The sequence below is a fragment of the Staurois parvus genome, unplaced genomic scaffold (genome assembly GCF_062004578.1).
Source record: "Staurois parvus isolate SC_StPar_1 unplaced genomic scaffold, SC_StPar_1.0 ptg000439l, whole genome shotgun sequence".
Classification (NCBI taxonomy): Eukaryota; Metazoa; Chordata; class Amphibia; order Anura; family Ranidae; genus Staurois; species Staurois parvus.
The window spans coordinates 8,369,730-8,394,357 of NW_028318235.1; the positions used below are offsets into that span (position 1 = coordinate 8,369,730).

The 24,628-nt window shown below is 38.9% G+C and overlaps 1 protein-coding gene across 3 annotated transcripts in view; it reads left to right on the forward strand.

Moving 5' to 3' along the window:
• CRLF1 (cytokine receptor like factor 1) overlaps nt 1-24,628 on the forward strand; it is a 171,336-nt gene that overhangs the window by 92,973 nt on the left and 53,735 nt on the right. For all 3 annotated transcript variants that reach the window (XM_089687846.1, XM_089687848.1, XM_089687847.1), the window contains exons 3-4: nt 19,273-19,402; nt 21,613-21,782. In XM_089687846.1, coding sequence (XP_089543972.1) covers nt 19,273-19,402; nt 21,613-21,782 — 300 coding nt within the window. The remainder of the gene's footprint in view (nt 1-19,272; nt 19,403-21,612; nt 21,783-24,628) is intronic.

Here is a 24,628-nt window from a genome sequence, read left to right on the forward strand (position 1 = left end):
TATAATATAACCCTGTTGTCATTTTATTAGCTCTTTTACGTGTTCCACTAACAAATCAGAATCAGAATCCCACCAACTATCTTGATCTCATTGCAGTTCACCTTATCTCACCTCTCCTTATCACTACATTTATATCTCTCTTTAGCCTTTTTTGCACACTGTCTCCTGCCCATTTTCTTTCAAGCATGTTTTATTTACCGGTAAATAATGGTTAAAAAAAACCTGCTCTGAACCCCTTATGTCTCTCCTGTCATCACCTGGTCTTTCTTCTCCCCTCCTCTAAACTCCTTTAAAAAACACAAACATATGGAAATGTCAAGCTCTCTTCCTTCAAACTTGCTTGTGGATCCTGTCCAAGCTGGCTTCTGCTCTCAGTTTTTCTCAAAAACAGCCCTGACTAATGTATGTAATGACTTACTCACCTCTATATTTAAAGGTCACCACTCTGTAAAAATACTACTAAATCTGTCTGCAACCTTCGATGTGGTTGATATACACTCTGTCTCTGAAAATAATTGTTGACCAATCCTGTGGAAGGGAGTTTTACAGCATGCTACCTTTGCCAATTGGACTATTGAAATGAATACAGCCTCACTTTATTTACTAAGCAATCATTCCTTATTCCTTTAGTAAATCAACTCCATAGTGCTAGTAAGCTTAATGTTTCCCTTGAATTCCAATTTTATTAACATGAAATTATATTGAAACCAATCTTTCTTCTCTAAAATCTCTTTTGAAACGAATGTCCCTGTTGCTGTGACGGCAAAGCTTAGTATTCATCAATACTGCACTGCAGCCTAGTTTTTAAGGCCACCCCTCTTGAATCACCTATAACCAGCAGGCATCGACATGACAGAGAGAACAACTTGCCCCCAGATTTTCAGTCAAAGGAATAGCTGAATAGTCTCCCTTACCAATTATACTGTATCTACCCTTTCGTCTTTTGGATTCAGGGGCGGACTGACAACTCATGGGGCCCCCGGGCAATAGGGGATCATGGGCCCCTGTGTCCTTGACCAAAAAATCAAAAAAGCCTATGAAAAAGGTACCAAGGGCATCTCATGGGGCCCCCTACTGACTCCGGGCCCTCGGGCAGTTCCCAAGTTTCCAAATGGTCAGTCCACCCCTGTTTGGATTACAATATTGTTGTTTGGCAGTGTTCTCTATCCCATTGTTTCACATAGTTGTGTATGTTTTAAAGTGGTTCTAAAGGCAGAAGGTTTTTTTTTACTTTGTACCTTTATTGCATTCTCTACATTAAGGTAAAAAAAACCTTCTGCAAACAGCATCCTCCTCAGCCCCCCCCCCCTTATACTTAAATGAGTCTGATCTCAATCCAGCGATGTGCATGAGAGTAAAGGCTGTCTTGGCTGTTTCCCTCCTCATTGGCTCAGACACTGTCAAGTCACACACAGGCAGTGAGGAGGGAGCTGGAGCAGGTAAGTATAACATTTGTTTTTTACATTTCTTTTATAATTGCTTTAATGTCAAACCAAATGTTTCTCATTGTTTCCCAGAGGGTTTTTAGTATCAAGACATCTTCCTAATCTGCCATCCAACCCACCACAGCCATTGCCATGTCAAGTGAGGCATTCTGCATAATGTAGTATAAAAAAATCCCAAAAGCTTACTTTTTTCCTCCAGCATTTAAACGCTCATCATAACAGGTTGTGGTGTTGAAGTGACTTAATAAAATAGTGATACATAGCTAATATGAAAGTCTTTATAAACTGACATAATGATCCTGCCTGTCAGAACTTCATATAAAGGCATCACATATCTCTAATATTATTCATTGTGACACTCATATGTACTTAATGTGCAACAAGATGCAAAGCACTGTAACCCATGGCGACCTCTCAAAATTCCTTCAAAGATCTGACTCCAGCAAACTGAAATGTGTTTAGCTAGTATGGGTTGCTGCACTCTGCACTTCTCTATTGCACTTTGCAATAGCTTTACTGAATATGGCACTCACCATGGTTACTTTTAGTGGTAAGAAAAATGATGGCACTGGGGGCACTTTGTGATTATTGCACTGTATTTGAAGCTCATTTCCTATATTAATAATTCAGGATCTGAAACATGCCTAAATTTCAACTTAATATTAATAATAATATTAATAAATATTAATAATAATATTTCAATATTTCAATATGCACTTAAAGATGTAAATAATAGTCTCAAACTGCCTACAGATGACCAGATATCTTGAATACCTGTCTTGCTCATTATAAAATGTATTTTTTCAGATTACCAACACAAAGTTTAAACTTTTGTTAATTACAAACATGCACTATTACAACAAGTTATAGGATTATTGGACGTAGAAAAGCCCATGCAAGTAAACATCAGGACCAGTGCAATGTAAAATACATAGGAAACATTCTTAGGCTTTTATACTAAAACATAAAGAAATCACCTTCACAAAAATTACAAGAGGTCTGCACCAAAATGTCAAAACCAAAATGCGTCCTTAATTTAACATCCTCAATCATAAACAATGCTTTATGTATTTAATTATCATACTTTATATATACATTTAATGGCAGTAAATATACTAAGCCACATTTACTGTTTAACACTTGGGAAAACAAAACATTTATAGGACTCAGTATGCGACTGACCTATTCAATGCATACCTCAGTGTTGATTTTACAGATCAACAGGAAAATAGAATGTCTTTGCTGAAAGAATTATTTCATTTTTTATGTCTGCCAATTTCTGTTTGTACCTTTTTATGAACTTGGTGACTGTTTTTCAAGAATAAATAACATTAAGCCTGTTTACAAATGATCTCTTCGATAAACCTGGATATTTGGACGAAATTAGAACAACATTATCCACAGTGTATTAAAGTACATAGTGTGAGAGAACAAAAGAACATATCATCCTTAGTACATCATATGAGCTAGTCAAGATTGTACTGTTTTAAGCAATCACAGAAGGACACATACCCAAATATTAAAAAAATTGGTTAACATAGTTAAACAAAATATTGTAGCATTATTGGTAGTCTTCTAGTCTCCTTGTAAATCTGCACAGATTTTAGAAAAGTAGTAATACTTTGAAAATAGTGTTATCTAAATAAAGTTGATATTAAGTATTAATATTAAGACTACAAGATAATATATTAAGACTCCAATAACTAAGACTAGACACAAAATTCCAGGAAGCTACTATAGCTCAATGAGAAATAAACATCTAGTCTAGTGTCAATTATTTCGACAATTACTAATATCTATTTGCTTGGTAACCTTGAAAAAATATTAAAAGCAAACAATGAAACTATTTTGTATTTTGTGCTCAGCAAATTGCACTTGAGTGATGCCACAGTGCAATGTTTGCAGATAGGAACAGTGGGCCAGGTTTTCCTAGCTGCAGGTAACCATCATGTATACTATATTACCAAAAGTATTGGGACACCTGCCTTTGCACACACATGACCTTTAATGGCATCTCAGTCTTAGTCCATAGGGTTCAATATTGATTTAGCCCACCCTTTGCAGCTATAACAGCTTCAACTCTTCTGGGAAGGCTGTCCACAAGGTTTAGGAGTGTGTCTATGGGAATGTTTGACCATTCTTCCCGAAGTGCATTTGTGAGGTCAGGCACTGATGTCGGATGAGAATGCCTGGCTCACAGTCTCCACTCTAATTCATCCCAAAGGTGTTCTATTGGGTTGAGGTCAGGACTGTGCACAGGCCAGTCAAGTTCCTCCACCCCAAACTCGCTCATTCATGTCTTTATGGGCCTTGCGCTGTGCACTGGTGCGCAGTCATGTTGGAACAGGAAGGGGCCATCCCCAAACTGTTCCCACAAAGTTGGGAGCAAGAAATTGTCCAAAATGTCTTGGTATGCTGATGCCTTAAGAGTTCCCTTTACTGGAAATAAGGGACCAAGCCCAACCCCTGAAAATCAACCCCACACCATAATCCCCCCTCCACCAAACTTTACACTTGGCACAATGCAGTCAGGCAACTACCGTTCTTCTGGCAAACATCAAACCCAGACACGTCCATCAGATTGCCAGACAGAGAAGCATGATTTGTCACTCCAGAGAACACGTCTCCACCGCTCTACAGTCCGGTGGCGGCTTGCTTTACACCACTGCATCTGACACTTTGCATTGCACTTGGTGATGTAAGGCTTGAATGCAGCTACTCGGTCATGGGAACCCATTCCATGAAGCTCTCTACGCACTGTTGTGCTAATCTGAAGGCCACATGGAGTTTGGATGTCTTTAGCTATTTACTCTGCAGACAGTTGGCAATTTCTGTAAACTGTGCACTTCAGCATAAGCTGACCCCGCTCTGTCATTTTACGTGGCCTACCAGTTGTTGCTGTTGTTCCCAGTTGCTTTGTTATAATACCACTAACAGTTGACCGTGGAATATTTAGTAGCAGGGAAATTTCATGGATGGACTTATTGCACAGGTGGAAACCTATCACAGAACCACTGAATTCACTGAGCGCCTGAGAGCGACCCATTCTTTCACAAATGTTTGTAGAAGCAGTCTGCATGTCTAGGTGCTTGATTTTATACACCTGTGGCCATGGAGGTGATTGGTACACCTGAATCCAGTGATTTGGAGGGGTGTTCTAATACTTTTGGCAGTATAGTATACTTCAGAACTTCGGGTAATCTGATAAAGTCCTAATCCAGCATAATTTGTGTTACCTAACCTGATAAAGTACATGGCACTTATTTATTTCTCATATTGATGTAGTGTTGAACTATTACTTAGCTCTTTACAGAGTACTTAGAGCCATTTTACATCCGTTCCTGTCCTTTAACGGAGATCACACACTAGTGTTTCCATAAAACCTAGGGCCAATGTGGGGGAAACCAATCAACTAATATATTTTTGGACTGTGAGTAAAACTATAAGCAAACATAAAAGTATAATCTATGTAGTTTGCTAGGTATGTTTGAATCCAGTAATACAGAGGTGACTGAGGTCTGAAATGGGTTTGAATCATTCATTTGGCATCAGATACATCAGCATCGGAGAGGTGGACAGGGCAGGGCACTGAGCAGCAGTAATCAAACAACTCTGCCAGTACTTACAATAGCTTGTACTTAACTCTGCACTGTCTAACTCTGCTATACAATAACTGTCCTGCAATGCCTCTTTCCTTATGCCATGCTGTACATTTCCTATTTTGCAATGGCTCATTCTATTCAGCTGCCAAATTCTGAACTCGGTGTTTTAGATTTTATATCTTATGTTGACCCATTCTGTACACTTAGTTATACATTTTATATTCCACACTGCCCCTTGCTCTGCATACCAGTCTGTACATTCCTTATTCCACATCGTCATATTCCATATTACATGCTATATATTCCCTATTCCACATCGTTGTGTTCTGTATGTCATTTGTTCACTATTCCACACCTCCTAAGTCTGTATGCCAATCTTTGGATTTCCTACTCTTCACCACCTCATTCCTTATGCCATGCTGTACATTTCCTATTTTGTACTGGCTCGTTTTCTACACCTGCTAAATTCAATACTCTGCTCTGTAGATTTAATTGTAGATAAAATGTAGATTTAATATCTGCAGTGGACCCATTATGGACAATTTGCTGTACATTGTAAATTCCACACCACTCATTACTATGCTCTGTGCTGTACATTGTGTGCTCCACAGTGCTCCATCTTATACTCTATACTATAGTTTTATGTTTCACATGGATCAATTCTGTACGCTGGGCAGTACAATTTACAGCATATTCCACACTAAATCATTCTGTATGTGGTGGTGTACATTTCCCATTAAATGTTGTCCTTTTCTGTATGCAGTACTATACATCCCCTGTTCCATACTGGCTCATTCTGTACACTGTGTTGAATGTTTTATATTTCTCATCACCTCATTCTTTCATTCACATTGTATGCATGATTCTAAACACCGTGCAGGGGCATTGCACTGGTGTCTGTAGGACTCCAAATCAAACCAAAGAAACTTGATTTGATTGCCACTGAACCCAATGTAAGAAGAGGATTTATTCTTAGAAAAAAAGCCCCTCTTAAAGCAAACCTGCCACTATCTTCTCCTGATGGCTCTAACCACCACCTTGTAAAAAAAGAAGATAAATATCTATCAGGACTAAGGCTGGTCAAACATTATACAATTTTCTTGTTCAATTCTTTTAGCTGTACCTGCAACTACTTAATGCAAGGGCCTGCCTGATTGCATATAAATTGAAAGTGTTTAGGCTTGAACTTATATTATACAGGTGAAACTTGAAAAATTAGAATATCGTGCAAAAGTTAATTTATTTCAGTAATGCAACTTAAACGGTGAAACTAATATATGAGATAGACTCATTTCATGCAAAGCAAAATAGTTCAAGCTGAGATTTGTCATAATTGTGATGATTATGGCTTACAGCTCATGAAAACCCCAAAAACACAATCTCAGAAAATTAGAATATTACATGCAATCAATAAAACAAGGATTGTACATAGAACAATATCGGACCTCTGAAAAGCATAAGGATGCATATGTACTCAGTACTTGGTTTGGGCCCTTTTGCAGCAATTACTGCCTCAATGCGGCATGGCATGGAAGCTATCAGCCTGTGGCACTGCTGAGGTGTTATGGAAGACCAAGATGCTTCAATAGCGGCCTTCAGCTCTTCTGCATTGTTCGGTCTCATGTCTCTCATCTTTCTCTTGGCAATGCCCCATAGATTCTCTATGGGGTTCAGGTCAGGCGAGTTTGCTGGCCAATCAAGCACAGTAATCCCACGGTCATTGAACCAGGTTTTGGTGCTTTTGGCAGTGTGGGCAGGTGCCAAGTCCTACTGGAAAATGAAGTCAGCATCCCCATAAAGCTCGTGTGCGGAAGGAAGCATGAAGTGCTCCAAAATCTCCTGGTAGACGGCTGCGTTGACCCTGGATTTAATGAAGCACAGTGGGCCAACACCAGCAGATGACATGGCTCCCCAAATCAATACAGACTGTGGAAACTTCACACTGGACTTCAAGCATCTTGCAGTGTGTGCCTCTCCATTCTTCCTCCATACTCTGGGTCCTTGGTTTCCAAATGAGATGCAAAAGTTGCTCTCATCAGAAAAAGAGGACTTTGGACCACTGAGCAACAGACCAGGTCTGTTTTTCTTTGGCCCAGGTAAGACGCTTCTGATGTTGTTTGTTGTTCAGGAGCGGCTTGACAAGAGGAATACAACATTTGAAGCCCATGTCCAGGATCCATCTGTGTGTGGTGGCTCTTGATGCACTGACTCCAGCCTCAGTCCACTCCTTGTGAAAGTCCCCAAGACTTTTGAATGGCCTTTTCCTGACAATTCTCTCCAGGCTGCGGTCATCCCTGCTGCTTGTGCACCTTTTTCTTCCACACTTTTCCCTTCCACATAACTTTCTATTAATGTGCTTTGATACAGCAATTTGGGAACATTCAACTTCTTTTGCAATTACCTTTTGAATCTTTCCCTCCTTATGGAGGGTGTCAATGATGGTTTTCTGCACAACTGTCAGGTCATCAGTCTTTCCCATGATTGTGATTCCTACTGAACCAGACTGAGAGACCATTTAAAGGCTCAGGAACCCTTTGCAGGTGTTATGGCTTAATTAGCTGATTAGAGTGGGACACTTTGAGCCTAGAATATTGCACCTTTTCACAATATTCTAATTTTCTGAGATTGTGGATTTGGGGTTTTCATGAGCTGTAAGCCATAATCATCACAATTATGACAAATCACGGCTTGAACTATCTTGCTTTGCATGTACTGAGTCTATCTCATTTATTAGTTTCACCTTTTAAGTTGCATTACTGAAATAAATGAAGTTTTGCACGATATTCTAATTTTTTGAGTTTCACTTGTATGTTTTAACAAATTTAAAGGAAAATTGTAGAATTTATGGCAGCCTTAAACATTCCTGTACTGCAGATCCCTGACTGGAACTAGTATCTGACATTTCTGGGTGTGTCCATCACCTAATCCAGCTATATGCACTGAGCTTTCCCTGACTACAGGATCAAGTAGTGTTTTAGGGATCTACAGGAGGAATCACAATGTGCATAGAGGAACCAGGTATAGGACACACCCAGAGACCTGCAATACAAAGACATTTTAGGCCTCTCTCGGACAGAAAGGTATTTATCTTTTTCCTTTGCAAGCAGGTCTTAGTGTCATTATGTTAAATTAATGATGCAAACTCTCAAAGAATCAGTGTACACATCAGTTTTCTCTAGCCTCTTGGGTGAATAAGACCCACCCTTACTCTTCACAGATCCATACTTACCTCAGCATTACTACCACATCCACTTCAGCTTTTCATCATCTGTCAAGGTAATCAAGGGGTTGTAAAATAGTGTGTTTTTTTTTTTATTTATTGGGGCCCATTAAATGTTTTTGTTATAGGGGCGTCTGATTTCTAGTTACAACCTGGTTACCACATGACATGAGTTTTTAGTCAGTAGTTGAATAAATGCTCAGTTGTACTGCTAAACAGATTATATCAGTTAAATCTGCTGTGTAGGCAGTTTGATCACTCCAGTAATAGCTGGGCTAGGATCCCATCAGAAATATGAAATGGTATCACTACTGAAAGAGTGTCAGTGAGAAAGCTGGCTCCTGCTATATTATTTATATAAATTTAAACGCTTCCTGACCAGCCTATAGCAGATATACTACTACAGTGCGGCACGGGTGTCGGGTATGTGATTTTGCATTTCCGGGTAAGGGGTGCCATTCACGGCCTTGGCTGTCAATCACCAGGCCCCGGCCGGTGATTACTCGCCAGTGCCCGGTGATTGCCAAAACAGTTCTCCTCCCTGTCAGCTCGTGCAAACTGCTTTGCATGGCTGTGTACAGCACAGCCATGCTAAGCAGTGTAATTACAGTGAAGCACACAAACATAGCTTACAGTGCAACACCACACAGCACATAGTTAACCCTTTGATCTCCCCTCATGTTAACCTCTTCCTGCCCTGTGCCATTAGTACAGTGTCAGTCCTTTTTCTTATAGCACTGATCAGTTCCACCCGTGTTAAAATGCCCGCCGCAGACCCATAGTGCCGCTATAAGTCACTGATCGCCACTATTACTAGTAAAAATAAAATAAAAAATTCCAGTATCTATACCGTCATTTGTAAATGCTATATTTTATTTAGCAAATACATGTAGCAGAATACATTTTGGCCTAAATTTATAATGAAATTTGATTTTTTAAATTTTTTTACTGGACATGTTTAATAGCAAAAAGTCAAAAATATTGTTTTTTTCTCAAAATTGTCAGTCTTTTTTTTATAGCGCAAAATAAAAAAACACAGGCGACCAAATACCTTTGAAAGAAAGCTCAATTAGTGGGGAAAGAAAGGATTTAAATGTAATTTGGGTGTAGCATTGCATGACTGCACAATTGTCAGTTGATTGTCAGCGCCCTAAAATGGCCTGGTTAGGAAGGGGAGTAAATCCTCAGGAGGGCAAGTGGTTAAAGGATAAGTTCACCTTTGGAACATGTTACATGTTCCACCCAATTTGTGCCCAGCCGTGCCACCCTGCCACCATATTTATACAGTGGCTGGGCGACATGTGGTTAATCTGCCCCATTATTCTGCAACAAACATATGGGAGAAGTATTAATTAATTGAGTTCAAAAGAGCATATCATTTTATTTTAAAATGAAGCAACTTTGATTCATTACTCTCTTCTGCGTTGACATTAGAGTGAATAATGATGATGGTGTTTATGATTTTGTTAAGTGATACAGTACAATTGTGCACATATACTGAACTCTACTATGAGGACATGCAGCAGTGTGAAATCATCTTTTGCTGCGTATAGCCTTTTATCCTTATGGATCAAACAAGGTACCGTGCAAGAATACCGTAATGTCAGAATGCTACGACGAGGGATTAAAGCTTATTTTGTAAAATCCCCAGGATACAAGAAAATCTTTCATCACATATGTATACGTAATACGATTGAATATTTTCTTTTAGAGGAATGTGTCTGTGTGTCATTCGAGCTTTATTTTATTTTAGCAAAATTGACTTACTTAAAACAACATTGTTACCTAAGTGGATGTTCCAACAAATCTTAGCTTTTCAGTGCTAGACAGTATGCAGTAGTTCCGGTAACATTTTTCTGGGTCTCTATTGAATGGACAGCTGTCAGTATTCAAAGGGTAACTCCACTTATGCGAGGAAAAAAAATAACAGATAAAAAAAATTAATATAGTATATACAATTGCAACACAAGTGATATTGTATATTAATGTTATTAAACATGACCTTGCCTTTTCAGTCTGCAGCGCTGTCATTTTCTGTAAAATGCAATGTGGCTACCTGGAGGTGTTCTGTACACAGATGGTGTACAGAACGCCCCCCAGAAATGTAATTTCCTGCTTTTGTGATTGGCTCACTGATTTTCCGAGAAGTCTGCACTAAGATACAAGTCAGATTTTGGGTATCTCCTGCAACAAAAATTCCATTTTTGGTGAGAAACTCAAAGGGAAATCACATCTAAAAGGTATGCAGACCCTACAGTTTTCCTCATTAGATCCCTGCAGGTGCAGCAGCTGATTGATAATTATGAAACCACTCCCATATAGATTCACTCTGAAAATGGACACAGACAAACAATCAAACAGCTACTTCTTCAGAATAACAAAAGGTAGGGTTCTGCAACCGTTTGTTAAAATCCTTGCAATGTAAATTGATGACCTAGAGAGAATTTTTTTTTTTTCAAACAAAAGTGGAGTTACACTATGATCTACACTGCTCAAAAAAATAAAAGAAACACTTTTTAATCAGAGTATAGCATCAAGTCAATTAAGCTCCCAAGATATTGATCTGGTCAATTAAGTAGCAGATGGGGTTGTTAATCAGTTTCCATTGCTTTGGTGTTAATTAAATTACCAACATGTGCACTGTATGGGCAACAATGAGAAGACCCCCAAAACAGGAATGGTTTTACAGGTGGAGGCCACTGACACTCTTTTCCATACTCATCTTTTCTGACTGTTTTTCACTAGTTTTGCATTTGGCTAGGGTCAGTGTCACTACTGGTAGCATGAGGTGATACCTGGACCCTACAGAGGTTGCACAGGCAGTCCAACTCCTCCAGGATGGCACATCAATATGTGCCATTGCCAGAAGGTTTGCTGAGTCTCCCAGCACAGTCTCAAGAGCATGGAAGAGATTCCAGGAGACAGGCAGTTATCTAGGAGAGCTGGACAAGGCAGTAGATGGTCCTTAACCTATCAGCAGGACCGGTATCTGCTCCATTGTGCAAGAAGGAACAGGATGAGCACTGCCAGAGCCCTACAAAATGACCTTAATTGTGCTCACTGCCCAGCACCATAGAGCTCGATTGGCATTTGCCATTGAACACCAGAATTGGCAGGTCTGCCACTGGCATCCTGTGCTTTTCACAGATGAGAGCAGGTTCACCCTGAGCACATGTGACAGACGTGAAAGGGTCTGGAGAAGGTGTGGAGAACATTATGCTGCCTGTAACATCCTTCAGCAGGACCATTTTGGTGGTGGGCCAGTGATAGTCTGGGCAGGCATATCCATATAGGGACACACAGACTTCTACAGGTTAGACAATGGCACCCTGACTGCCATTAGGTATAGGGATGAAATCCTTGGACCCGGTGTCAGACCCTAAGCTGGTGCAGTAGCTCCTGGGTTCCTCCTGGTGCCTGGCCTCATGTGGTGAGAGTATGCAGGCAGTTTCTGGAGAATGAAGGAATTGATACCATTGAATGGCCCCCTCGCTTGCCTGACCTAAATCCAATAGAACACCTCTGGGATATTATGTTTTGGTCCATCTGACGCCACCAGGTTGCACCTCAGACTGTCCAGGAGCTCAGTGATGCCCTGGTCCAGATCTAGGAGAAAATACCCCAGGACACCATCTGTCATCTCATTAGGAGCATGCCTCGACGTTGTCAGGCATGCATATAAGCAAGTGGAGGCCATACAAACTACTGAGTACCATTTTGAGTTGCTGTAATGAAATTTCAGCAAAATGTATCATTTTTTCACTTTGATTTTCTGGGTGTCTTTGAATTCAGTCCTCTGTAGGTTGATCATTTTCATTTCCATCAAATAATAGGGCATCCTTACATTCCTAACGCATTATCCAGTCCATATCAGTATAGCTATCCAGCATGATATTTTTCCCTAATGAGATCTGATGTGTTTTCAAAGTGTTCCTTTTAATTTTTTTGCACAGTGTAATTCTTCACAGTTTAGCTGACTTGAAAAATATTTCAGTATGAAAATTCTTTTCTCCTTTTATAGTTTAAGTTGTCATTGCAGTTCTTTTTAATCTACTACATGTATTCTCTGCATGTAAATTTCTCTTATTTAAAGTAAAAGCCAATGGATCCACTCTTGTACCTTTCACTTGAAATTCATTAAATGCTTTATTTAAAAGACTCAGGGCTCAATTCGGTAAAAGATAAATACCGCATGAGTTTTAGCATTAAAAATAACTGATGTGGTATTTATCTCTAAAGCTGTCAGTTCACAAAAAATGCATGCTAAATACCACATGCATTACATATTTTATCTTGTGGTATTTAACATGGCTTTTTTTCCAACTTACAGTTGTGGCCAAAATTATTCAACCCCCACTGAAATTGAGTGTTTTGGCCAGTTTGACATTGCTTTTGATCATTCAGTCATCTTGCTTACATTTACATTAAAGAGGCACTTGTAGGTCAGACAAATATAACATAACAGTTATAATGAAATAACCACAAATGTCTTTTCTGTGCTCACAGCATTATCAGTTTTATTCAACCCCCAAGTGACATTCAATCTTAGTACTTAGTACAGCATCCTTTTACAGTTATAACAGCTTTTAAACGTGAAGCATAGCTTGACACAAGTGTCTTGCAGCGATCTACGGGTATCTTCGCCCATTCTTCATGGGCAAAGGCCTCCAGTTCAGTCACATTCTTAGGCTTGCGCACTGCAACTGCTTTCTTTAAGTCCCACCAGAGGTTCTCAATCGGATTTAAGTCTGGTGACTGCGATGGCCACTCCAAAATGTTCCAGCCTTTCCTCTGCAACCATGCTCTAGTGGACTTGGAGGTATGCTTGGGATCATTGTCCTGTTGAAAGGTCCAACGTCTCCCAAGCCTCAGGTGTGTGACGGACTGCATCACGTTTCCATCCAATATCTCCTGGTACTGAAGAGAATTCATGGTACCTTGCACACGCTGAAGCTTCCCTGTACCTGCAGAAGCAAAACAGCCCCAAAGCATGATTGACCCTCCACCATGCTTCACAGTAGGCAAGGTGTTCTTTTCATCATAGGCCTTGTTCTTCCTCCTCCAAACATAGCGTTGATCCATGGGCCCAAACAGTTCTAATTTTGTTTCATCAGTCCACAGAACACTATCCCACAACTTTTGTGGTTTGTCCACATGGCTTTTGGCATACTGCAGTCGACTCTTCTTATTCTTTGGAGACAGCAAGGGGGTACGCCTGGGAGTTCTGGCACGGAGGCCTTCATTACGCAGTGTGCGTCTTATTGTCTGGGCTGAAACTTCTGTACCCACATCTGACAAATCTTTTCTCAGTTCCTCAGCAGTCACACGGGGACTTCTCTCCACTCTACGCTTCAGGTAGCGCACAGCAGTCGAAGTCAGCATCTTCTTTCTGCCACGACCAGGTAGCGTTTCAACAGTGCCCTTTGCCTTGAATTTGCGAATGATGCTTCCTAAGGTGTCTCTTGGTATGTTTAACATCTTTGCAATCTTCTTATAGCCATTGCCCTTCCTGTGAAGAGAAATCACCTCTTCTCTTGTCTTCCTGGACCATTCTCTTGCCTTCACCATGTTTGTAACCACACCAGTAAATGTCTAGAAGGAGCTGAGTATCACAGTCATTTTAAAGCTGCCTAATTGGTGCTTATTATGCTTGATTGCTGCTCGGTGACATCCACAGGTGTTTTCAATACCTGATGGAAAGCACCTGTATGAACCTCTGTTCTTCAGAGTGGTAGTCTTTAAGGGGTTGAATAATTGTGGCAATGAAGAAACCACATAAGAACCATTTACTACTGTATTACATAAACAATTGATGTCATTTTAGTTGCATTTGGGTAGTTACAACGTCCTTGTAGGATTTGATTCTGAATACAATTCCAAATGTACACTATAGTCCCTAAACCCCTTTACAGCATTGGGGGTTGAATAATTTTGGCCACAACTGTATTTTATTGCAGACCAGACTTGCAGTGGGATATGAAACATTTAACTAAATGTGAGTGTTCAGGTCAGTGATGCTGGTTGTTAAGGCAGGCATCCTACAAACTATGACCCTTCCCTGCTGTCAGCAGGGGATTCTACGATGACAGTAGAATGTAAACAGAAAAACTGTGTGAGGTCCCCCCCCACAATCCATACCAGGCCCTTTAGGGGCCATACCATCAGGGAGGCATGTGATTGGTCTCAAATGTATTCTGCAGTAGAACAATACAGCCAATGTCATTAAGAACTATCTTTAGCGTGAAGAAGAACCAGGAATCCTGGAAGTGATAGCTTGGCTCCCACAGAGCCCTGATCTCCACTCCATGGAGTCTGTTTGGGATTACACGAAGAGACAGAAGGATTTAAGGCAGCCCTACATCTTCAGAAGATCTGGGTTAGTTCTCCAAGATGTGTGAAACCATCCACCTGTCGAGTTCCTTCAAAAACTGTGTGCACAAGCGTTATGTGTACCTAGGAGAATTGATGCTGGTTTGAAGCCAAAGGGTGGACACACCAATTATTGATTTGATTTAGACTTTGCTTCTGCTCGTTCAGTTTACATTTTGTAAATTGATAAAAATAAACAATTAAGATTCAGTATATATTGTTGTAAGCATTCTTACTGTACATCATTTCTTTGTACCTGCCTAAATAATGTCTGTGTGTGTGTGTGTGTATATATATATATATATATATATATATATATATATATATATATATATATATATACATATATATATTAGCAGAGTGTCTCAGAGGGAGTGTCTCAGAGGGAGCTGACTCCTGGGGAACAGGCAAGTCGTGTTTAATGCCTTGTACACACGATAAGAATGTTGGACAAATGATCATCCGTTTTTTTTTGCATCTTAGTCTCCATATTTAAACTTAAAAGGATACTAAACTTAAGAAAATTCTCATATGGAAGAAAAAATGTTTGAAAGTGAAGTAATGTATTGTATTGCATTTGTATTGTATTTTCGGACAACTACTATGCTGATTAAATGAAAATTGGACGATCTTATATCGTACAACAATTATTTTCGTACTTGTCCCTTCAGATATTGTCGTATGGATTGTTGTGATCGGCTCTTGAAAGCTGTGTACTAACGATCAGATTATCGTATGATCAGTCCTGGTACGAACATTTTTGTACGATTATCTTATTGTGTGTACGAGCCGTTAGAGTGCTGCAAGGTTGGTGTAAGTTGTAAAACTGCATTTGTGGAGAGTGACAAGCATAAGGCTTGCTCAGTGTGTTAGTCAGAACCTGTATTTGTGTAATATGTGCTACATGGCTAGGATTTTGTTTTGTAGTTTTTCCCTTGTTTATTTTCTGGAACACTGTAAATAGCACCAATAAACACCACACTGTTTGTCACTACCTTACTGGACTGGTACCTATGCCAAAAAGCAGGGGGGGGTTTTCAGTGGGGACGCGGGCGAAGACAGTTTGGGCACCTCCAGCACTGAATGTATGTAATGGCAAGGGCTGCTGAAGGATTTATTGTCACTGAATGGTATCTATTTTTGTCTGGTGGTCTATTGTTGCTGGGGAGGTCTGTTGTTGCTGGTGGGTGATCTATTTTTGATGGGGGTCAGTTGTTGCTGGAAGGGATATACTGTTAAGGAAGGGGTCTATTGTTGTTGGCTGCTGGAGAGTACATTGACGCTCGCTGCTGGGAGATCTGTTGTAGCTGCTAGGGGACTATTGTTGCTGGAGTGGTATTTTGTTTTAGGGGCCCATTGTTACTGGAGGAATCTATTGCTGCTAGGGGGGGTTATTGCAGCTGGCTGTGGGGAGCAACCGGCTTCCTCCTCCTAAGCTGCGGCTCCAGTGTGGGTTCCTCCCCTCTGTCTCCTTCACATCGCGGGACTTCGGGAACACATGGTCCCTGCACTGACAGGCGTTCATCTCTTCCACTGCTCCCCTCTGAGCGGATGGGCAATCCATCTAGGAACCTAGCTTCTTAAAGCCACAGGCTGGTGGTTTATTCTATTATCCTGTGATGTTGTTATTAAAGGCACACCTCCACATAAGGTGTTTTATATGACCACAAAACGGCACAGCACCTGGCTCCTGTCAATACTCTTCATAAACCTATGAGTTTTTACCATGGCAGCAGTGAGTTTTTACCACTAATGACAGTTGACACTATTCACTTTTTACTTTGGGACACATCTGTGCGCTTTTATCCATAGTGTTTATTCTGTCTAAAAGTGTGCTCACCCCAGGGAGCTTTTGTACCTGCTACCTATTCCCAGCACACCATATGTATTGCCAAAAGTATTGGGACGTCTGCCTTTACATGCACATGAACTTTAATAACAGTCTTAGTTCGTAGGGTTCAATATTGAGTTGGCCCACCCTTTGCAGCTATAACAGCTTCAACTCTTCTGGGAAGGCTGTCCACAAGGTTTAGGAGTGTGTCTATGGGTATCTTTGACCATTCTTCCAGAAGCGCAGTGAGGTCAGGCACTGATGTCAGACAAGAAGGCCTGGCTCACAATCTCCGCTCTAATTCATCCCAAAGGTGTTCTAGTGGGTTGAGGTCAGGACTCTGTGCAGGCCAGTCAAGTTCCTCCACCCCAAACTCACTCATCCATGTCTTTATGGACCTTGCTTTGGGCACTGGTGTGCAGTCATGTTGGAACAGGAAGGAGCCATCTTCCAAATCTTTCCACAAAATTGGGCACATGAAATTGTCCAAAACGTCTTGGTATGCCGACACATGTTTGTAGAAGCAGTCTGCATGCCTAGGTGCTTGATTTTATATACCTGTGGCCATGGAGGTGATTGGAACACCTGAATCCAATGATTTGGAGGGGAGTCCCAATACTGTTGGCAATATAGTGTGTGTGTATGTATGTATATATATATATATATATATACACACAATGGTTTAGTTGGCAGCATTTAGTATTGCAATATATGCTGACAAAATTAGATAATTAATTAATTTTTAATTCTGTCGATAATTTGCTTTACAGCAAGGGTGTTATTTTATTTCCTCCTTATCATGCTGGGTTGCTGACATCTCTAAGCATGTTGGAGAAGTGACTTCTGGGTTGCTTTTTCAGTGTTATGTATTCTTTCTGTTCTGTGATATTGGTATACATTGCTATACTTTGTTTATAGATCCCTTTGAAAAAATGTGTTCTTTTTAAAAATGTGTTGGTCTCTACAAGTCTCATGTAATTTAAGTGATGCAATGTTTTTATTCCGTGCTTAGAATGTTTCTTTTTTAATTTGTGGGCATATTGTCTGGTTTTTAGCTTTGGTTTACAATGGTGCGACTTTGACCATTCCAAATCGCATGACAAGTTGCACCCTATTGCTGGCAATGGAACCGTTCAAATTTTGAAAGTAGCTGCTGCACTATTTTCACCGATTTCTGGTGTGACTTGCATAGAGATCTATGCATGAAGTTGCACAGATATCAGGCAAGTTGCACAGGCAAGTCGCACCTGAAATCGCACTGACCTGTGGCTTTGAAATCACGCTGCTTCAAGTCAAAGCCGCATTCAGTGAACCAGGGCTCAGACCTTCATCATATGGGCGATTAGGTGAACAGTGGATTCCAGCAGTAAGAATCAGCTGATTATTGCAGCTGGGAACAATGCAACTGTTCATCCTCAAATAGGCAATGGCAGGCTGAAAGGAGCTATCACTGTATCTGCACATTCAGTGGGTAACTATGGTTAGGGGCAGATGAGTGACCCTGGGCACAGACAGAGTTTACTGCATGTATGTAAAGATCTCTTTTGCAGAAACAATTCTTCCTCAAATTTATTGGACTTTTTTTCCGATTTCCAAAGTTAAGATCTATAACATGTTGCTGTGTGTGGCATTACCACACTATCTTAATTGTTCTTTTACTTCAGCTGAAATGTTAGCTTTTTAAATGCCAGGCTCTCTGCTTAGTCCAGGATGCTGATATTAATCAGATAATTGTAAATGATCACAATAGTCAGGGCAGCACAGTGGCTAAATGGTTAGCACTTCCGCCTGGCAGTACTAGGGTTGTTGGTTTGAATCCCAACGACGGCACCACCTGCCTGGAGTTTGCATGTTCTCCCTGTGCCTGTGTGGGTTTCCTCCGGGTACTCTGGTTTCCTCCCACACTCCAAAGACATGCTGGTAGATTAATTGGCTCATGTCTAAATTGTCCCTAGTATGTGTATGTATGAATGTAAGTTAGGGACCTTAGATTGTACACCCCTTGTGGGTTAGGGACTGATGTGAATGTACAATATATATGTAAAGTGCTGCGTAAATTGACAGCGCTATATAAGTACCTGAAATAAATAAATAATAGTCCACATGTCTCCTCCTTTTGGCATTTAAAGGATAAGTTTACCTTTTGTAACATGTTACATCCATATTCAGGATGTAGCATGTTACGATCTGACCGACCCCCGCTCCTCCAGATCTTCTTCCCCCCCCTCGCTAGCTGTCAAATTTTTAAAAAATGTGGCCATGCGGGGCTCTTCCCACCTGACCGTACCACTCATTCACTGCATTCTGTGAGTGAGCGACTACAAGTAGTCCTCAATGAACTACCACGGCGCTGTGGAGCACCGTGGTAGTTCATTGAAGCTTCCTGTCAGAATATCTGCTTGACTGTACATCCCATATGGCAAGCAGATATTTTGACAGGTCTGCAGAAGACCTGCATGGCATCAGCAATCTACTGATCGCTGGTGCAATGGTTTACAGGCTCTTGCATACAAAAATAATAAATGCACATTTTTTTTACCTGCAAAAATGTGCATTTATTACTTTTGTTGAAAAGGTGAACTTATCCTTTAAGACCCTTTTTTAACCCTATAAAACCCCCAAGTGGGAAAAATTCACAAGCTGTCGATCGGATCAAGCCTATCAATGCCACACCCAAGTTAAATTAATTCTTTCATCCTCCTGTTCATTAATAAACCCCCATTATATAGTCCCATATGAAAGAAAGCTTTTTTTTCAATTTTCTTTAATATTTCTAACATGGCTTTTTTTTATTTTATGGCACAGTACCGCCTGAAAAACCAACCAATATTACCTGTTGGTCGAAGAATATGAAAGACTTGACCTGCAAGTGGGTTCCAGGTAGTGAAGGAGAAACCTACCTACACACCAACTATACTCTGAAATACAAGCTCAGGTATCATGCAAATGGGAAAATTTAAGAAACGTGTTTACAAGTCTTGGTGTACAAAGTCAATTGTTATGTGTGTAGCATATGTTGGTGATCAGTTATGTGTACGCTGAATGTACCTAGCTGGCACTACTAGTAGGTAGGTTTTAATGTAATTCTAAGTGTAGTATATCAGTTGAGTGCTTTCTCCAGAATGCAGTGCAAAGCATAGTATGGAACAGCTCTCCCTGCAAACACTCTGTAATATATCTGTAATATATCACTACATTGTGTCTGATTCAACACCCACTGAACTAAAGGTTTCTGGGAACCTTAACCTTTGTACACACACAAATCCAAAACTAGTGAGGAAAATGTTGTCTTTTATAATTTATTGAGAAAGTTTTACAGAGCACCATGAGTTAGCGAAAAAAGTCAGTTTAGCAGAACTTTCTATGCATCTCTTTTTGATTAAAACCTCAGATTGACCTATCAATTAAAGAATAATGCAGGCCATAGATGGTTCCAAAATCTGCCGATTTTTCGTCCGAAAGAAAAATCGGCAGATTTTCATACCGTTAGTGGGTTAATTTGTTGGCCGTTTTTCGTGTTTTTTGCACTTTTGGATTATCGGTCATGTTGGAAAATGTTTGGAAAACTACTGATTTTCTCATCAATGATGGTCGTTTTTACGAAAAATGCATGCGCATGTGCAGTGACCTGGAAAGAAAAGAAGTTTTGCATGTACAAAATTTCTTTTCCGGGAAGAAGCCAGTCTTTGGACCATGCTCTGCTCTTCCTTGTTTTCTTATTTTTTTTCTCCTCCACTGATACCAAGCCAAGCACCATTATGGCAATTTTTCCTTTTGATATTTTTTTGGGCATTTTCGTAGAAGAAATACCGAATAATCGTACGTACGACACGATGATGATGTCTCGTTCCATCAGGCTCAGTAGAGTGTGGGAGGGTCTCAAAGGTCACAAAATGACATCATTTACTGGTATAGGTCATGATTTTTATTACTTGGTTGGCCGATTTTAGTAATCATTGGTGGTAACGTCGGTTTAATGACCAACCAATATTTTGTTTATCGAACTAATAATCGGCACATTTTCGAACCATCTATGGCCTGCATAATGCTGGGTGCACAAAGGAAGTTTTTTTTTGTTTCCAACCCAGTAGGCTGAATGAAAAGCAATGTACAGTTTGCTGTATCAACACATCCAATGTTAGTGAAGTGATCTGCCTGCTGAGCTATTGTGTTCAGACAAGGGGACTGCCCCCCCCCCCCTCACCACCAGCCAAGAAACACCAATCAGATGCTGACCAAGTGCTGGTTTTCCAGCATGCCCATTCAACAGAAGCCAGTCATGAGACTAGCTTCTGTCAGACAAGGAGCTGAATACGTAGGCCAAAAGTCAGTTGGTTCCTGCTGAACTGACTATTTTCAGCCAGTTTTTGGTCCATGAGTGCCCAACTTAAGTCACTGCTAATAGTCACTGGAATTAATCAGAATCATCCACTAAAACCTGTTTATGTAAAGTGCACCTGGTGACTAAAAATACCAATATCAAAACATATTTTATATATAACTAACTTTAAAAATAAAAACGTGTGTGTGTATGTGTATATATATATATATATATATATATATATATATACATCATACTTCCCTATAAAACAGAAAAACGCTACTCAAATCCTAAAAAAATTTAATATTTGGAATTGTTATTTCTATTGTGCTTCATTACAACACTTCAGTATAATTGGTCCTTTTTTTAAAAACAATGCATTTTCTTATGTCTGTGCTTTTTACTGGAAAGAACAGCAAAATTCATGAAAATTTCACAACGATAGTGTAAAAAAAATGGCAAGATAAGCAGTATTGCTTTCTCAGTTTGTACACCTTCTAATAAAATTCAACTCCTATTCCCTTTATACTCTGACTTTAAACAATACATTCATATGATTTGGTTTTTCTTTTAGCATTTTGTTTTTTATTCTGCATAGTAGTGTTTTGGCAACAGGAGGTTATCAGTGAGTTTACCATTTTTTATAAACAATTAAACACAAATTCTAATGTTTTAATGTGCAAGATATATATCAGAAATGTTGTACATTTGAAATGAAGTTCTCTATTATCGTAAAAGTAAAATGATGTGTTATTAAAGCACATTTGTCTGGAACTGTACATAGAATGTTCCCAGATTAAACAGCAAATTTGTGTATTTTCCAGGTGGTATGGCAGAGATAATACATGTCAAGAATATCATACCGTGGGTCAATATTCTTGCCACATTCCTAAGGATCTTGCCCTCTTCACACCATATGAAATTTGGGTGGAGGCTTCAAACAGATTAGGATCCATCACCTCTGACATAATTACCCTGGACATTCTTGATGTGGGTAAGATACATTAGAGCCTTCTGTATATTAATGTAATGACTTCAGCGAACTGTGTGTTTGTGTATAAATTCCCATTAACTGCTGATAGAAAATCTGTCAATTGACTTTTTAATTGCTTCTGTGTATAATCTTAAAGCTAAAGTGAGTGAGCTTTTTCTTACTAACGTTGACTACTTGTAGTGTTCAAGTAATAATGGTTCTAACTGCAGATTTCATTTGTTAACAAAATGTGCTTAGTTGACAAATTTGTATATATTTCCTCCTGCTAGACTATGCAGATATTGCATTTCATAAGTACAACCATTTTTACTTTGCTAAAGTAAATAAGTAAAATGCAGTAAATCAAAAACATCTAGCAGTTATCTTTCAATTTTTTTTAGCGCTACTGTATAAGATATTGAAAAGCTAAATATCTTTGGTTGCTGTAGGTACGCTATTTGCTTATCATATGCAGAATGACAGCTCTCACACAATTTTGAAAAAGTATCCGACTGAGAACCAGATCTGCTCCCTTCAAAGGCTACCTAGTTATAAGAATACTGCAGATGATAAGCATTTTGGAGAGAATTGAAAATTAAAAACCTTGCACATCACATTGCAGAAATAATATCATTGCTGAGTATTGCTCCTTCTTACTGAAAAAATTCAGGTATTTGATGAGCCAACAGTGGGCTTGGAACTGTGAATGTTAAACTGTTAAAGATTACTAAATGAAATATTGTTTTACAATGAGAGCCAAGTCAGATAATCCTCCTGATTTGCCACACTTTGTTAAAGAAGAGTGAAAAACAATACCTTCATATTGATTTTTTAAAAATACATTTAGAGTAATTAAACCATGATGTTGATAATATAGTGAATAAAGTGAATCAAACGCCATTGTTAAAGTAAAATTCTAACAAAATGTTTTCATTTATTCACAAATATGTCTAACTAATTCTGAAACTCTTATGACTGGTACAAATTTTACATTTTTAGCATTCTGTATATCAGATTACTCAACAATATTCCTTACTTGCTTTTCACACCAAATATATTGTTAGGATTTTTTTTAAAGCACACACACACTTTATTTTTTCAATTTAAGCAGAAAAAGGTGTGTGTGTCTAATATTATTATCACCAAAAGATTGTATCCTATCTATCCTGATTATAATTACACTAATATGTCCTAAGAAAACAATGGTGTGCGCTATTTTTCTCACGGTGTTAGGCTTTTCCTAATATGCAGATCAGTAAGTTCTAAAACTGCCCTGATTAGGACATTTAGTGTTTTATATATGGGCTTTAGCATTACAAAACTATTTGTTGTGGCCTATTTTATTTTTACTATATGTGACAAAAACAGTAAGAAACTGCATTGCATTTGTGTTTTTAAACTTGCCCAGAAACTTGCATAAAGCACATATAAAGCAATAGGCAAAGTTTTTTTGCATTGGTGATTTTCTGTCACCATACAGTCTTATCATTGGCCCAGCTATACTAAACTATTTAAATCACACCAAAACATAAGAAAAGTGAATACCACAGTGTAATACCAGAGAAATAGTGTTTCTTTGTTTTTCCCCAAATTTTTGGAGCATAGTGCCAAAATAATAGCCTTTTTACATAGGCAAAATGCAATAAATTTATTACACTTTTAATGTGTTATTTAGGAGATTTGTATAGCTACAGCTGCTTTTACAGATAAAAGGTATGCACTGAATGTGTGCATTACCAGCTGTTCGGAGCTGTTCTTGAATATGATGCCCCTTTTGACTTTCAGATTTCATTTTTCAAAGGCTAATTTTCTGACACTATGTTGTCTTTGCAGTGGTCCAGACTGAATGTAAAATTGGCTTAAATTCCACTGAAAAATCAGATGCAACAAAAATATTCAAGGGGACATATAATACTTGACAGATGTTCTTTCTTTCCTGAATTGGAAGACAAGTAAAATATAACAATGGTCATTTTCTCACTAGACAGAACATGTTACAATATATAACCACTTTGAATTGTGGGGATACCATCTTTCCTTCTAGCATATAAGGTCTGGGATGGTGTGTTTACTATACCACTAAGCTTAGTCTGGTAGGGAAGTAATGTTTTGGTAGAACAGGTTCTAATTACACATTTGGTGTATTATGATTAAAGCAGGATGGTAAACCACTTCAGTGAGTAGCTGGTTATTCCATAATATGTTACTGGTAGAATTTCATTTTTTTAGAATTGCCTTTTTCTGTATTACACTTTTTTGTTTTACTACCTCTGCAGATTATTGTCCAAATGAAAAAAAAAAATATAGCATACACAAGTGTTTAACAGATAATACAACTACAGCCATGGAATGGAAGCAAAAAAAATTCTTTTTGATTGTATTAAGCAAGTAAAAAGGCTTGATTGATATTTTTTCATATATTTCTCTTTTTTTGGTGAAAGCATTACCTGTGTTGTGGGTTGCAAACCTTCTTATACGTTTCTTTTTGAAGATAGTCAGCATACCATAAAATAAAAATGGCTTCTGAAACTTCACATTGAAATTACAAGGAAAATAGTTCACAGGAAAATTTGTAATGCACACCATTTGTTACTCTTTCAAAAATTTAAGCTGAAGACCCTGTTTATTACACTTTTTCTAAAACAGAAACAAATAATTAATATAAGAAATAAATAATAATTATAATGTAATCAATAATATATAATAAAAAGGCCTTGTCTTTGTTATTTTGGTGAATTTTAAACATAAATAAATACTATTCAAATGAGTAACACTTTTAGATATTACATTTTATTTTTAGGTTTTAGAAATAAAGTAACATACACCAATATTTTGCAGACAAATTCAAAAGTAACCAAACCTGAGAA